Source organism: Drosophila erecta, unplaced genomic scaffold, assembly GCF_003286155.1.
Source record: "Drosophila erecta strain 14021-0224.00,06,07 unplaced genomic scaffold, DereRS2 tig00000021-arrow-pilon, whole genome shotgun sequence".
Taxonomy (NCBI): Eukaryota; Metazoa; Arthropoda; class Insecta; order Diptera; family Drosophilidae; genus Drosophila; species Drosophila erecta.
The window spans coordinates 20,014,776-20,028,776 of NW_020825198.1; the positions used below are offsets into that span (position 1 = coordinate 20,014,776).

A 14,001-nucleotide genomic window follows, 5' to 3' on the forward strand; every position below is an offset into this window, starting at 1 on the left:
TTTCGTTCATATATTTATTCGTCATAAAAGCAATACGAATTTGAATGACGTAAAACCGTTACAAAATGATAGGAACGACGGAAGTGGAACATTTATTCCTATTATTCCCAATATTATATTCCTATTAAAATATATGTTTATAATTAAAGTTAAAGAGATGAGATTTTCTTGTTTCACAAAATATTTTGGGTAACCGGTGTGAAAACGGCCCCCCTAACATATCGATACATCAGGAGCAAAAACCAGTAGGATACATCGATAAGCCTGTAATATACATCGCCTACATATAAGCCACCCCTAAATTTGTTGTATTGATTGTGTTTTGGTCGAATAAGTTTATTGCATTTGCGAAAAGTGGTTTTGTTTAGCACAGCGGGTAGCAGAAATGTGCCTAAAATCAATGTGTCATTTTTGTTCAGGTAATAATCGCACCCACCTCCCACGAGGCAATCAAAAGCCGAGAGACTCGAGCTATATACACACTAGCCCATTTTGCGTGCATATACTGCATATGCGTACATATGTACATACGCACCTGCGTACATATGTATGTAAATATCAAATCAAAAATAACAATTTGGGGCGAATTTGCGTGGAAAATAAAAGGCGAGCAAGTAGCAAGTAAATCGTTCTCCTAGGATATATTTTGAGGCCAAGTGGACCATGTGACAAAGGCATGCACACACGCATGCACATATGGACAAACAACAAACTACTTTATTTAAATCGAGAGCCCCAGCAGTTCGAGCCGGTTATATTAATGCATTTCAATTTGAATTCGCATTCGCATTGGAATTCTCGCTCCAAAAACAGTGTCAATTTATGTAAGCATCGGGTGTATCGAGAACCAGAGCCCCACTGGGAGTTAAACGTGTGTAGCAAGTTGGACCACCCAGCCATCGCGAAAGAAGCCCCCGCCTAAACCGCATACACTTGGATTACGATGTGGAATATGGGTGTGCAAGCCCCAGCTTTTCCCCGCTGTTCCCTGATTCCCCCTCCGCAGCCTACTGGAGCCTAACCCGATTTGGTGTGAATATTATATGCAAAATAAAAAGGCCATAACACCAAACTCTGGGGAGGAGGGGCAGGAAAAAAACTGGAGGCGCGGGCCGTGTTTTCCCCACGTGACACGCAGGCGTATGCGTGTGCCAAAAATTCAATTTATTCAGCGTATATTCATCGCGAAAGACGATTTCAAATTGCACTGGCTTCTTACTCGCATTCGCATTTCTGGCCCAAAGTATACCAACCATCTAGTGAAACAAGCGCTGATTGTAACCCTCAGAGCTATAACAGCCTAGTTGCCAACATCACTTTCAAAATACGCGCTCAAAATGGGCTTTGTGGGCTCCTTCAGGGAGAGAACTAATTGCTGTAAGATTGGCCATGACCTTAGCCTTTTCAACACTCTACACGCTTACCGATTGGCAAAGCTTTAAGTTAAATTGCTTCGAAGCTGCTATTGTGAAAATATAAAAAAAAGGGTTCAAAAAACGCTGTGGGTTCCAAATCGCATCGTTGTTTCACTTGGAGTTTCTTTCGCATCCTTTAATTAGGTTTTGTTGAAAGATTCACCAATAAGAGTTAATTTGAATCGTAAATAATATACTCGACGAAGGATATTTGTAGTATTACATATAAATTATTATTTTCCATTAAAATATTTTGTTGCTCGAAACAACATAATATAAGTACAATCAGAAGGTCCATTTGTAGTAATCACCCCTTTCCATATTTTCAGCATATTAGCCTTTTCAAGAGGTAAATAATGCTTTGACCTGGTCGACGGAAATTAAACTCATGTAAGTAAAGGAGTCAACTAAAAACTAAAATAAATGCCTACCAATAATATTTGTGCCTAGCTTAATTATAGCCTAAAATGCATGACTAACCCAATACTTAAGCAGCCAATTAAACAAATATGATTTGTAATAAATATCTTCCAAATGTGTGTGTAAACCTTTAAAACAATCAATCATACTAATTGATCATGTTTAATACCTATTCGGATTTTGTAAAACGAAGAATATAATATACCCTTGCAGATGATTTTATTTTTATTTGATAAAAACGACTAACTCCACTTATTGATGGAGCATATACACACGGTACGAGTATTTACTCACTACTTTTTGGTGCAAAATATAAATCCCTATTTAAACAAACGGAACAAAGTCTATTTTCATTTATCGTCGCTCTAATTCGAAGTAATTGTTTCGTGGTTGTGCGAAACTAAAACATTGCTCATCGTTTGCACTTTCCATTGATCTCTGCTATCTCCAGAATGGCATTTCGCTTTTTCTGATGTGATCGCAGTTTGTGGGACGGTTCGTTTTGGCGGTGAGGTAACCGCTCTTCGTGGGAATTGACTGATACAACCTTATAATTTGCAGCTCTGCATCGCTTTTTGTACGTTTTCTAAACAATAATACTCAATAACACTAAAGGGTGACTTAAAAATGTTACATTTTGCCTGAAATCTTTTAGAGTCTTGTATACTTATCAAAATAATGTAAATTTTGAGCGGACAGCAATAAGCTATTTTGCATTAAACTGAGAAAGCTTTTACGCTGAGATATAACCTTTGGGCAAACTTTTGTGACGCTCATTAATTTATGTTTCTTACCCAAATTATTTTACCTTTTAGCATATAGCACTTTCAAATATAAATAGCGTGATTGTAGGTGAACGTGGCAACCCTGCTCCCCTTTTAAAAAAGTCCTACCGTGTACAGAAAATATGGTTAACCAATAATCGTCATGTATAGAGACAATTTCCGCGCATGCGCCTCAACCATTTGATTAGTCCTTCGGTACACACCAGGTTTGAAATATACAAGTTAATAGTCAAGTACATTTTTGCTTATTATTATCAAGAAAAATTTATAAATGAGTCGCTCGTTCAATCATCACTTGTTCGTGCCACAATTCATACATATCGTTAACGTAATGCTATACAAGCACAATTATTGATTTGGAGTTTTTCTGTCCAGAAATAAACATTAAGTCAAATGTACAGACCAGGCAAAGCAATTTAAACAAAGAAAAACACTAAATAGAAACCAATTAGCTCCTAAAAAGTTATAAACAGTGAAAACATGGGGTGCTTAAGTAGTAAAGACCGTTTAACCAAAGAAGACATGGAGTTCTTAAAAACGCATACGAGATATGACGAAGCCACAATTAAAGAGTGGTATAAGGGATTTAAGGTGAGTACAAATATTACCACACCAACGGAAAAGTCTCAAACTATGTACGTTCGTCCCTTTTCTATATAGCAAGATTGCCCCAACGGCCGATTGACGCCTGCTAAGTTTGTCGATATGTATAAAATGTTCTTTCCATCCGGAAATGCGGAAGAGTTTTGTGACCATGTTTTTCGTACATTCGATATGGACAAAAATGGATATATTGACTTTAAGGTAATTCTCTTTGATTACAAATTCTCTCTTGATATTACATTTTGTTCATTTGGACATGGCAAACTGCGGTCAACCGTTGTGTTTAAAGAACGAAAACGCAAGCTATTATTTAATTTAATTTAATGTTAGTATTCCAAAGTTGACTTGAGGAGATACCGTAGGTCCTTTATGCTAAGCAGACTGTTGATTCTACAGTCTGTCATATTTTCTAAAAAACGATATGTACATATTTGGGTGTCCCCATTCGTCGATTGGGATGATCGCATGTATAACGTCTATGTGATGGGAATGCAGATTGTGTTATTATTGTATAGCTATGCCAATTGTGGGCCCCTTCGCGCATGGTACTTTAAATACTAAATAAACTAAAATTATTGATGTATCCATCTATTGTGACGACAATTCCCTGTAGGCATCTTTGCTGATTTGCATACTTGTATTTTACAATAACCCCATTGTTTTTCCAGGAATTTTTACTCGCAATAGATGTTACTTCAAGCGGAACACCAGAGGAAAAGCTTAAGTGGGCCTTTCGAATGTACGATGTCGATGGCAATGGTGTTATAGACATACAAGAAATGACCAAAATTGTTCAGGTAGGAACTGAGAAGTGTCACTAGTGGGCTCTTAACGAGCGCTTGATTTAATAATGCAATTATTGCTCTGATGAATTGGAGGCAATATTATTAATGTATTTTGGTTCTCTCAGGCAATTTATGACATGCTAGGAGCGTGCTCATCTAATCGTCCAGCTGATTCAGCAGAAGAAAGAGCAAAAAATATTTTTGCAAAAATGGACGAAAATAACGATGGTCAATTAACCCAAGATGAGTTCTTGAAAGGATGCTTGCAAGATGAGGAGTTGTCAAAAATGTTGGCACCATAAACAATTATATCCTACAATATGTGTGTATTTGATGAAATCAGTAATGAAATGTATAAATACTTAATTTATATTTCTTATACTAAAATTAAACTACTATAAAACTATGCAATCATTAAACTATTTTCAGTGTGTCACTCAAATTAATACATTAAAATTTTTCACCAGATCGAAAAAGCGTAATCGTTTGAAAAGTTTAATTTTCGTACTTGCATTATCCACTCATTTAAAGCTGTCTCTTTTTAGCTTGGTCCCGACGGCCTACCAAAATATTTAATATATTTGTTTTAGAAACTAGCTGCAACCGATGATTGGACGCTATACGAAACGGCGAGAAAATAGAAAAATTTACTGGATACATGTTCTACATTCAGTAAAGCATTTTATGGGAAATCGGAAATAATGTTGTGTATTATTGTCTACTCTTATATTAGTCTAAAACCAAGGCGAATAGATTTAACCCGTTGATAAACGTCAATATAGAACTTAGCCCTAGAGAAAATATTTTCATACTAGAAGGCCGATAAATTCTATTCTTCGGGGATTTAACTTTATTTTGCTTATTTAAGAAAATATAAAAGTCTAGTATTTAGATAATTCAAAAAATCTTAGCTGGGAATATATCATCACATCACTGGTATTGCTTGATTGTAAAGTTGCGTGCTTTTGACCATTTGGCTGGCATGTCCAAGTATTGATTACATATAGAGAATAGTATCAAAACGTCTATATTTTAAAATAGATGTTCAAAGTATTTTAGTCATAAAGGTTTACACTGCAAGATGGTCTTACAACAATATCCATTGGCATTTGCTTAATTTGGCTGTACATTATAAATCTGTCTGCAAGGGTATTTAATCTTCGGTACCCGATGAATACTTTTCCCCAAACGTCCAATATATAGATGCTAATTTGATATATTGTATTGCTTTTCAAGATAACTGTATAATGAAATTGTTCTGCAACAATGGGAAAGCAAAATAGTAAACTAAAGCCAGAAGTTTTGGAGGATCTCAAGCAAAACACAGAGTTCACAGGTAAGAAAACATGAACATAATGGTTTGTTGTTCAGTTTAAACAACTTTTATTTTTCAGACGCTGAGATTCAAGAATGGTATAAAGGCTTCCTTAAGGACTGCCCTAGTGGGCATTTATCAGTAGAAGAGTTTAAGAAGATTTATGGGAACTTTTTCCCATATGGTGACGCCAGCAAGGTAAAAGCCTTGTCCACGACTATGTTTTTGAATTTCATTTTAAATTTAAATTGAATTTCAGTTTGCAGAGCATGTCTTTCGGACATTCGACGCTAACGGCGATGGCACTATAGACTTTAGAGAGTTTTTGTGTGCACTTAGTGTCACATCTCGGGGCAAACTCGAGCAGAAACTCAAATGGGCATTCTCGATGTATGATCTTGATGGAAACGGATACATATCGCGGCAGGAAATGCTAGAAATTGTTACAGTACGTTTCTGCTCACCTACAAAATTGAAAATATAATCACTTACCCATTCTTTATTTAGGCAATATATAAAATGGTCGGCTCGGTGATGAAAATGCCGGAGGACGAGAGTACTCCTGAGAAACGAACCGACAAGATTTTTCGTCAAATGGATCGAAACAAAGATGGGAAATTAAGCTTGGAAGAGTTCATAGAAGGAGCCAAAAGTGATCCATCAATAGTACGATTATTACAGTGTGATCCACAGTCTCATTAACTTAATTACTATTGAAAAGCAAGCAATAATCATTTAAACGTGTATAGAGTAATTGCGAATTAAATTGTTTTGTTTCAGTATGGCCATTATGTATATTTCTTTCTAATAATAAACAATTCTTATAATATTAAATTATATTATTAAACAATATCTATTATGACCGTTCCAAAACACCCATGTTGAGGTTTTAAAATTTTCATAATAAAATGATCATAAACAAAGCGTTTGTTAGACAGTGTATGGGAAACCACATGGAGTAAGTATTAAAATCATGAATTTCCTATCAACATGTACATGTAGCTTTCCTTTTTTATCCCATAAACTACCATAAATTATGTCATTTATTTAATTATACAAAGCTCTGAGAGGAGTTAGGAAACATGAAACATACTTCCCAATAAAGAGGGAAACATAAGGCAATAAAATTTTATTTCAGCATTACAACCAGTTCTATATATCTAATATTCCGCATTTTGATTAGATTGTCCTATCTGTTTTCTCCGAAATGTTCTCTAAAGGAGTTAATCTATTTTAGTGCCTCTATCACATATTTATTAGGGTGCTTTATCATATCTAAAATACATGCTAAGCGCTTGATTGAGTCCCAACCTTGCAATTAATAAAGAAAAACGCCATTGCTAACAGAGGGATAAAATAAATTCACTTTATTATTCATTTTGGTAACATACGGTATGAAATGCATGCAATTGCAATTTTCAGAGCACAATCATTACTGGTTTTCTGTATCGTTTTTTCTTAAATAGCTTGAAGAACTTTGCGGAAGCGGTCTAGGACGATGTTAGCGTGATATTCCTTAAATATCAAAGCTGGGCGGAATCTAATGGAAATTTCTCCACAGCCTCCGGTCTGAATGCCGTGCAACTTCAGTGCGCCGATTATTTGATCTCGCACCTTGGTGTTGGTGCAATTAACCGCCAAAAATGTTCCACGACCACGGGTGGAGTTCAAGATATGCGGGAATTCCTTCTCCAGACTCAACAGACCGTTCTTTAGAACCTTGCCTGCCACATCGACATTGGCCAGGAGCTTCTCCTCCTGAATCACCTTCACGACTTCCTCGAGGAGCAGGACCTTACCCGGATCGCCCATCCAGGTGTTGAAGATCCTGTACGGCTCATTCGGAATGAAGTCGTCGTTGTGGAAGTAGCCACCCAACTGCAGCTTCTTGCTGAAGGTCACCACATCGGGCGGACTCTCCAACTCGAAGTGCTCGTGGGCCCAGAATTTTCCAGTGCTACCTCCTCCGGTTTGGACCTCATCGATCAACAGGGCGATGCCATTCTTCTTGCAGATAGCCTGGAGGCTCCTGAAGAACTCGGGCGATGCCTCGTTGTCGCCTCCTTCACTTTGAATCGGTTCAACCACAATTCCGGCGACCGGACTCTTGCTAGCGTACTGCTGAATAAGATCCTGCACTTCGCTAAGGCACTTTTCATCCTCCTTCTTGTTGTGCGCCACGTTTTCGTCTAAGGGATATCGGTACTCGGGAAACGAGGCGATGGGCCAGTCAAAGGATGGAACGTCCAGCTTATGGATGTACTTGGAATGTGTGGTGGAGAGGGCTCCCAATGTTCGCCCATGGAAAGCCCCCTTGAACGAGAGAATGCTGAGATTTGGAGCTCCTGGGGGAATATTAATCATGCAGGAATTCTTCTCCTGCTCGGTAAGAGGTGTATTGCCACGAAGTTTGTTCTGGTACCTATAGGCGAAAAATCACCATTGTACTACATTCTAAAATTAGGTCTCCCAGTAGCTAGATACACTCACCATATGAAGATGCTCTTATATGCATTTTCGTTTGAACACGAACCACACATCATCGTTGTGATTTTATTGAGTCCTTTCGGAGCAATGTTCAGCAGAACTGAGTGTAGTTTTTCTGGCCACTCCTTGCCAGGGAAGACGCCAAGTGCAGGTCTGTTAATCAAAGCTGGGAATAGTAATAGTCAAAGATATATATGGGAGATGGGAGTGGCTATAAAGCTTAGATATTGACTTAGGTTTTTATACTGTATGACATGATATCCCGACCAGGTCGCCCTCTCTTACTTTTCAGGTTTTGCTCATTGTTGAAGACCTTGTAAAGCCTCGGATGGTTGTAACCCAGCGGAACTGAGGAAATCTGAGTGTAGACATCGAGTAGAATATTCCCGTCCACGTCGTAGATGTAATTTCCAATGGACTTTTCGTAGTCAGCAAAGAATTGGATGGTTCCGGTGGCCTATAAAAAAGCCATTCGTACTGATTAATAATGAATAGCTGAAAAATAAGACCCTAGAGAGTTATCTCTGAGTGGGCATGTGGTCTGACGTGAAACGAAATGTGTAGTAAATATATAAAAATGCGCTTGTTATGAAAGTTATGCCCCCACACCCAGATAAGGGTAAAGAAACTCACCTGAACAGAATCCAGTTGTTTTTTAAGCTCAATTGATTTGGGGCCAGGTATTGATTTAGTTTTCACCACAGGTTCCTTGGGCTCAATGCTGGTGGAGTACCTCTTGGTACTCAACCTATATAGACCTACATATAACGATACCCTTTCAGTCTCAGATTCGCTGAAACCTTAAATTTTTCTTTTGCTTACCCTGCTTGGTCAACGTATTCAGCCACAAGCTCCGCATGGTTACCGTCGATTTGAGTGCCCGGGGTTAAGTGAAGGAATTGTTCAATAGGAGGTCTCGTTGCTGGCCACTAATACTTAGTTAAAAAAGAAATGTATATTTACAGAATACAAACATAAAGGCTTTTATGTATGCGGGCATATACACCTATCCATAGCCTTAGACACAAACACACTCTCTCAGGTCGATATTTATCAATTTAACTTTTCGAATCATCATGGTTCTGCGTCCGTTACATATTCTCTAGGAATAAGTAACCAAAATTAAAGAAACCTTTCCAAACAATATTTTGGTCAGCGAAGCTCCATTGCCTCTATTGATATGATACATTTTAGTATCAGCATCAGAGATTTTTTTTTATTATTTTTCCGCATTGGGAATGCATATTTTATTTTTCAAAACAAAATTCAAAGTGTATATTGATTTTAACGGCCAACCGTCATTGACCACATTCTCAACATATATCGCACCAAAATAAAAATGCACTCTGCTTATAGTTACCAGTAAAATTAAAGTTTGGTTTGATCAAAATGAAACTTAAACTTAACAGATTTTAAGCGAACCTTAAATGCAAATTAAATTGTTTTAGGTAATGAAAGAAGTATGACTTAGATAATTTTTTGCGTAGTAATATCTGATCCCACTGTATATATGAATAAACAAAAAATTATACATTTAAGTTTATCATTAATTTTAAAAATAATATCCTTCAGCAATTTTTAAAAAACAGTGTTTCAGTTCCACCATTTCAAATTCGTACAAAACAACTGAAAAACATGAAACACCAGGAGTTGGCGATATCGATTTTATTTTTATGTAAATTGATGGCACATGCGGAATGTAAAATAAAATAAAGTTAAAACAGAGGATTTTCGTAATAATATGATTGAAATGAACAAAACCGCAATCGGCATTGCAGCGGGAGTGGCTGGAACTCTGTTTATTGGATACTGCATCTACTTCGACAAGAAGCGCCGCAGTGATCCCGAGTACAAGAAGAAAGTCCGTGAGCGTAAGAATACCAAAGGCCCCCAAGTGAATTATGAAAGAAACTGAGCATTTCATCACTTTGTAGGTCGCCGTCGCAACAAGAAAATCGGCACTGCCAAGTCTGGAGTTCCCAACCTGAACGACCATGAAGCCATCGAAAGGTAGGACTCTCCACTGGGACTCGCATTATATAATGCGGCACGTGTAGTGGTGCCGATTCAATACACCTCCATTCATACAAACAAGCCCACATATGTTTTTCCAGCCAAGTCGATGTATGTGTATGATGTATGTACACTTGCACGACACGATGTATTAAGTACACTTGCATGTTCATTGTATATAGACCCTTTAAAGTTCTTATTGCTTATAGCATCCAACAACGCCATTGCTTTGTTTTACGAAGCACACTTCAGTGTCAGATTCGGCAGGTTGCATGCTAAAAAATTCAATTTCAGCATATACAATATTAGGGTTTAAAAATAGGAAAAATACGTCTTGAGAGCCTAACGATTAGTTCCTTTTCATTTTACTTTCTTAAACAGGCTCAAACACACCTTGTATGTCCACAATTAGTTATTATTCTTGGCCAGGATTTCATAGATTCCTAAACTATTTCATAAAAAACTTAGCTCTGCAGTAAGATATGTGACTTAGTTGGTTTACTTGACATTATGTAAAGCGAATCAAGCAAAGACTAGGTTTTTATCCCCGTGGCCCTGTTGGCATTCATTACCTTTATAAAATTAAAGAAAATTCTATGCATCCAATCAGCTGTTCCCAAATAAATAAACCGTGATATTATATTTTCAGATATTTCCTACAAGAAATCCAGCTGGGCGAGACCTTGATCGCCCGCGGAGACTTCGAAAGTGGCGTGGAGCACTTGGCGAATGCCATCGTCGTGTGTGGCCAGCCGGCTCGTCTGCTGCAGGTGCTGCAATCCTCCCTTCCAGCTCAAGTATTCGCGATGCTGATCGTCAAGATGCAGGAGTTCGGCAATCGGGCGGCGGAGGGTAACGATGGGCCAATCGTTTTGGGGCAGAGCTCGGAGCAACAGCTGGACGGAGCCAAAATTATAGAGTGTTCATCTGGAAACGCAAGTATCGACGACCTCGAATAGTACTTGGAGATGGCTACAGAAATTGAGATATAAATTTCAACAGTAGAAATTAAGGGCTTCACATATAAACATTATATTTTTTTTATATATTGATTTCTCTGGATGTTCCCAATACATAAAAATAAATATGCGTAAACTGTTAACACTTAACAATTGTGCTTTTGTGTGGTATTAACGGTAAACGAATATCGAAGATCAACTCTGCAGACCTAAATGTTGTCAAATATTTTCATATAACCGGGTATGTTAAAGTGTGAGCAAGTTAATCAACAATAAAAGATTTTGAAAAATGTTGTATATTCTGGGAATAAATATATCTCTTAGGCGGCTTGATGCAAAGGTATTCAAAAATGTATTTAAAATAACTATAGGTTGAAAATCCTAAAGCTACTCGGCAAAGATGATGCCCCTTAATTCAATAGGGAATACCCCCCATATTATTTTATTGCCGCACTGTGTAAGTCTGTCAGTCCATAGCTGGTCACATTGAAAGCTAGAGTTGTGCACGAGTAATCACTTTTTGTTTATATTTTGCGTACTCTGTTAGATGCACTTGCTTTTCACTTATTACTTTATTGCATCTTTCTTATCCTATCTTAGAAACGAAAAAACTTAAGGTTGATAAAGTGAACGCCATGAAACCGGAACACCAAAACAACTTTTCGCAAAAGTCGCAAACCACTTCGGACTCCAACAATGACAACAATTCGGTGAGCAATAATAATTAGGCAAGAGGTGACGTTATAGTTGAGTTTCTGGACTACCAGATACTCCTTACCTACCTAGAGACATGCAAGGGCGAAATTTTAATCGGCATATTCTGAACTATTAGAGAATATGCTCATAGTTTTCTGTGCGCGGCGCCAAGATACCTTAATGATTGTAAACAACAAAAGCTCTATTACGCCTTTGGAACAAGTCTCTCAATATTTAATGTTATTTTTAAGTTAAGTTATTTTGAGCCGTAGAGGCTCGGAGTTTGTACGAGTATGTGCAAAGACATTATAAAAATGTTTCTTATAATAATTCTAATGTCTTTGGTATGAGTGAGTGGGTTCCCGGGGACTCCCGATTTTAATGAACGAGATAGCCAAAACAATTGAACAAGCATTTGATTGAAAGTGTGTGTAAGGTGCGCATTGTATTTTTATAATAAATAGTTTGTGTGTGTCTAATTGTTCTGAGTTCTCAGCGAACTCTTTTACTCTACAAGTAACGAGAGGAATAAATAGCATGTGGACTAATATTTTATTTCGACTTGTTATTTCAGAGCAGCAGTGATTCGGAAATGGAATTTGTGGGGACCAGCGCACAGGGAAAGCTGAAAAGCAAGAGAAAAGATGAAAGACAAATATCTGAACTAAAACGTAAGTTGGCTGTGGCTGAAATAAATCTGAGGGCTCAAAAGGAACAAGGCATTTTGCTTGAAAATTCCGTCAAGGATAAGGATGATTTTATTAAAAACCTGCAATTGTCGATTGACTTAGTAACGGAAAAAAAAGATATGGCCATACAGAAATTACAAATTCATATTATTGACTTGCAAAGTGCTCTCGACTTGAGTAGAATTGCAATTAAGGACAACGATAGAGGAGAATGTGTACCAGCGAGATCCAATGATAAATTTATAAATACAAATAAGGAGTTAAATACGAATAATGCTAAATTAAAAGAGAAGAATGATCAGATTGTTGAATTGGATGCCAAAACACGGAATTATGAAGAAATTCTAAAGGAAAAGGAGACGGAAATCGCCAGATTAGAATTTAAAGTTGACGAGTCGAAGCTCCAAATTGTGAAATTGGAAGGTAAAATACAGGAGAAGGACGAAAAGCTTGTGAAAATGAGGGAAATATTGTCTGAGTATACCGGCAATACCAACGACACCGATGAATTCGTATGCCTTAGCTCTTCCAAGATACCTTCAATTAAATTAGTAACACCACCTGATTGCGAACCCTTTGCCGCAGTTTTCGAGGATATTCCTTCTGCCGGTCGTGGTTGGATGGTGATCCAGCGTAGGATCGATGGCAGTTTTGATGACGGCATAGTTTCAAAATTAAGAACGGGCTGTGGGGATTTGAATGGCGAGTTCTGGATTGGCCTTCAAAAATTGCATAAGATGACGATAAATCAAAGATTGGAACTGTATATCGACCTTGTCGATTTTGACAATATTAGTGCTTATGCGAGATATGATAATTTTGTTATTGGGGGCTCAAATGAGGGATACAAGCTGCTTTCCCTTGGCAAATACTCAGGAAATGCTGGCGACGCTTTTCGCAATCACATAAACGAATGTGTATATGTCAGTAATCCGTTTATATCCTCCCATTGGAAGCAATCGAAATGGTGGGGTGAAGGCAACTGGTATGTATAATATTTTAGAGTGTCCAAAAATTAATTCGTTTTTCAATCATTTTTAAAATACTACTTTTCCAGCAACCTAAACGGAATATATCGACCATCCAAAGTTGTTTTGGACACATCTGATGGCATTTGGTGGGGTTCTTATAATATCGGGAAAAGATATTCCCTAAAATCTTGTAAAATGCTTATCAGAGCAGTGGTAAATCTGAAATAGAAGTTGGAAAAGAACTTCTGCTAACGGATGTACCATTTACATTTGTAAGATATTAGGGTTTGTTTCAATAAAAGAGTGCATTTAGTGCACTATGAATCCTATAAATGCTTATTCACATGTAAAATCTTGTTTCACTTGGAAATATCCCCTGATTTCTTTTTATAGCTCTATAAAAATGGCAATTATTGTATTGCAATAATAAAACTTGAGTATAGCGACTTTTTAATTTTACGGTCAAGGGAAATTTACATACATGAAAATCCCACCAGATGGCGCGGTTTGAAAAATCCTTTTATCGTAGGAATATCGTATTATGGAAAAATTACATGACCCTGTTGTAAAATGACAGTTATCATACCCGTTACTCGTAGAGTAAAAGGGTATACTAGATTCTTTAAAAAAAATGTAAATCATTGGTACTTAATAATAATACACATTTAATATATAAAGTTCTGCAGAACGCAACAAATTGCATCAAACCTTGAAATAGAACATTTTCCTAACTTCAAAAAATATTTAGCCTTAATAACCATGTAAACAGTCAGACCTTCTCCTCATTAAAGCTGGGATGTTTTTACAATAAGGGTGTGTCTGTTATCTTCAGGGGAAATATGGGTGCTCCAAGCCCAAGCAGG

At 37.3% G+C, this 14,001-nt stretch overlaps 5 protein-coding genes across 6 annotated transcripts; 4 read left to right on the top strand and 1 right to left on the bottom strand.

Moving 5' to 3' along the window:
- The first annotated feature begins 269 nt into the window (after positions 1-269).
- Positions 270-4,430, top strand: LOC6545782 (neuronal calcium sensor 2). 2 transcript variants are annotated; one of them, XM_026976987.1, is made up of 6 exons: positions 270-419; positions 1,745-1,805; positions 2,651-3,211; positions 3,281-3,424; positions 3,892-4,020; positions 4,134-4,430. In XM_026976987.1, the coding sequence occupies exons 3-6, from the start codon at positions 3,101-3,103 to the stop codon at positions 4,308-4,310; spliced, it is 561 nt and encodes a 186-aa protein (XP_026832788.1). In that variant the 5' UTR covers positions 270-419; positions 1,745-1,805; positions 2,651-3,100; the 3' UTR covers positions 4,311-4,430. The 2 variants fall into 2 exon arrangements, with proteins under 2 accessions (XP_026832788.1, XP_015014096.1); XM_015158610.2 differs by lacking the exons at positions 2,651-3,211; positions 3,281-3,424.
- LOC6545783 (neurocalcin homolog) lies at positions 270-6,107 on the top strand. The gene is made up of 6 exons (XM_001973383.3): positions 270-419; positions 1,745-1,805; positions 5,245-5,344; positions 5,403-5,521; positions 5,583-5,771; positions 5,831-6,107. Exons 3-6 carry the CDS (start codon positions 5,275-5,277, stop codon positions 6,023-6,025), a joined length of 573 nt encoding a protein of 190 aa, XP_001973419.1. The 5' UTR covers positions 270-419; positions 1,745-1,805; positions 5,245-5,274; the 3' UTR covers positions 6,026-6,107.
- A 242-nt stretch (positions 6,108-6,349) lies between these two features.
- LOC6545784 (4-aminobutyrate aminotransferase, mitochondrial) lies at positions 6,350-8,905 on the bottom strand. The gene is made up of 5 exons (XM_001973384.3): positions 8,633-8,905; positions 8,444-8,568; positions 8,096-8,267; positions 7,814-7,976; positions 6,350-7,745 (listed from the first exon to the last, which is right to left on the bottom strand). The coding sequence occupies exons 1-5, from the start codon at positions 8,667-8,669 to the stop codon at positions 6,782-6,784; spliced, it is 1,461 nt and encodes a 486-aa protein (XP_001973420.1). The 5' UTR covers positions 8,670-8,905; the 3' UTR covers positions 6,350-6,781.
- Positions 8,906-9,360: 455 nt separating this feature from the next.
- On the top strand, positions 9,361-10,935 carry LOC6545785 (mitochondrial import receptor subunit TOM20 homolog). Its single transcript, XM_001973385.2, has 3 exons — positions 9,361-9,681; positions 9,745-9,820; positions 10,473-10,935. Exons 1-3 carry the CDS (start codon positions 9,552-9,554, stop codon positions 10,780-10,782), a joined length of 516 nt encoding a protein of 171 aa, XP_001973421.1. The 5' UTR covers positions 9,361-9,551; the 3' UTR covers positions 10,783-10,935.
- Positions 10,936-11,232: 297 nt separating this feature from the next.
- LOC6545786 (fibrinogen-like protein 1) lies at positions 11,233-13,483 on the top strand. Its single transcript, XM_001973386.3, has 4 exons — positions 11,233-11,291; positions 11,383-11,492; positions 12,053-13,152; positions 13,225-13,483. Exons 2-4 carry the CDS (start codon positions 11,418-11,420, stop codon positions 13,364-13,366), a joined length of 1,317 nt encoding a protein of 438 aa, XP_001973422.2. The 5' UTR covers positions 11,233-11,291; positions 11,383-11,417; the 3' UTR covers positions 13,367-13,483.
- The last annotated feature ends 518 nt before the right edge of the window (positions 13,484-14,001 follow it).

Excerpts from the sequence above, each read along its gene's own strand:
- LOC6545782 (XM_026976987.1), top strand. The coding sequence starts at position 3,101 with ATGGGGTGCTTAAGTAGTAAAGACCGTTTAACCAAAGAAGACATGGAG. Across the intron at positions 3,425-3,891 it reads ATGGATATATTGACTTTAAG|GAATTTTTACTCGCAATAGA; the intron begins GTAATTCTCTTT and ends TTGTTTTTCCAG. Across the intron at positions 4,021-4,133 it reads AAATGACCAAAATTGTTCAG|GCAATTTATGACATGCTAGG; the intron begins GTAGGAACTGAG and ends TGGTTCTCTCAG.
- LOC6545786 (XM_001973386.3), top strand. The coding sequence starts at position 11,418 with ATGAAACCGGAACACCAAAACAACTTTTCGCAAAAGTCGCAAACCACT. Across the intron at positions 11,493-12,052 it reads CCAACAATGACAACAATTCG|AGCAGCAGTGATTCGGAAAT; the intron begins GTGAGCAATAAT and ends TTGTTATTTCAG. Across the intron at positions 13,153-13,224 it reads TGGTGGGGTGAAGGCAACTG|CAACCTAAACGGAATATATC; the intron begins GTATGTATAATA and ends CTACTTTTCCAG.
- LOC6545784 (XM_001973384.3), bottom strand. The coding sequence starts at position 8,669 with ATGCGGAGCTTGTGGCTGAATACGTTGACCAAGCAGG. Across the intron at positions 8,268-8,443 it reads AACAACTGGATTCTGTTCAG|GCCACCGGAACCATCCAATT; the intron begins GTGAGTTTCTTT and ends GCTTTTTTATAG. Across the intron at positions 7,746-7,813 it reads TATAAGAGCATCTTCATATG|GTACCAGAACAAACTTCGTG; the intron begins GTGAGTGTATCT and ends TTTCGCCTATAG.
- LOC6545785 (XM_001973385.2), top strand. The coding sequence starts at position 9,552 with ATGATTGAAATGAACAAAACCGCAATCGGCATTGCAGCGGGAGTGGCT. Across the intron at positions 9,682-9,744 it reads CAAGAAGAAAGTCCGTGAGC|GTCGCCGTCGCAACAAGAAA; the intron begins GTAAGAATACCA and ends ATCACTTTGTAG. Across the intron at positions 9,821-10,472 it reads GACCATGAAGCCATCGAAAG|ATATTTCCTACAAGAAATCC; the intron begins GTAGGACTCTCC and ends TTATATTTTCAG.
- LOC6545783 (XM_001973383.3), top strand. The coding sequence starts at position 5,275 with ATGGGAAAGCAAAATAGTAAACTAAAGCCAGAAGTTTTGGAGGATCTC. Across the intron at positions 5,345-5,402 it reads GCAAAACACAGAGTTCACAG|ACGCTGAGATTCAAGAATGG; the intron begins GTAAGAAAACAT and ends TTTATTTTTCAG. Across the intron at positions 5,522-5,582 it reads CATATGGTGACGCCAGCAAG|TTTGCAGAGCATGTCTTTCG; the intron begins GTAAAAGCCTTG and ends ATTGAATTTCAG.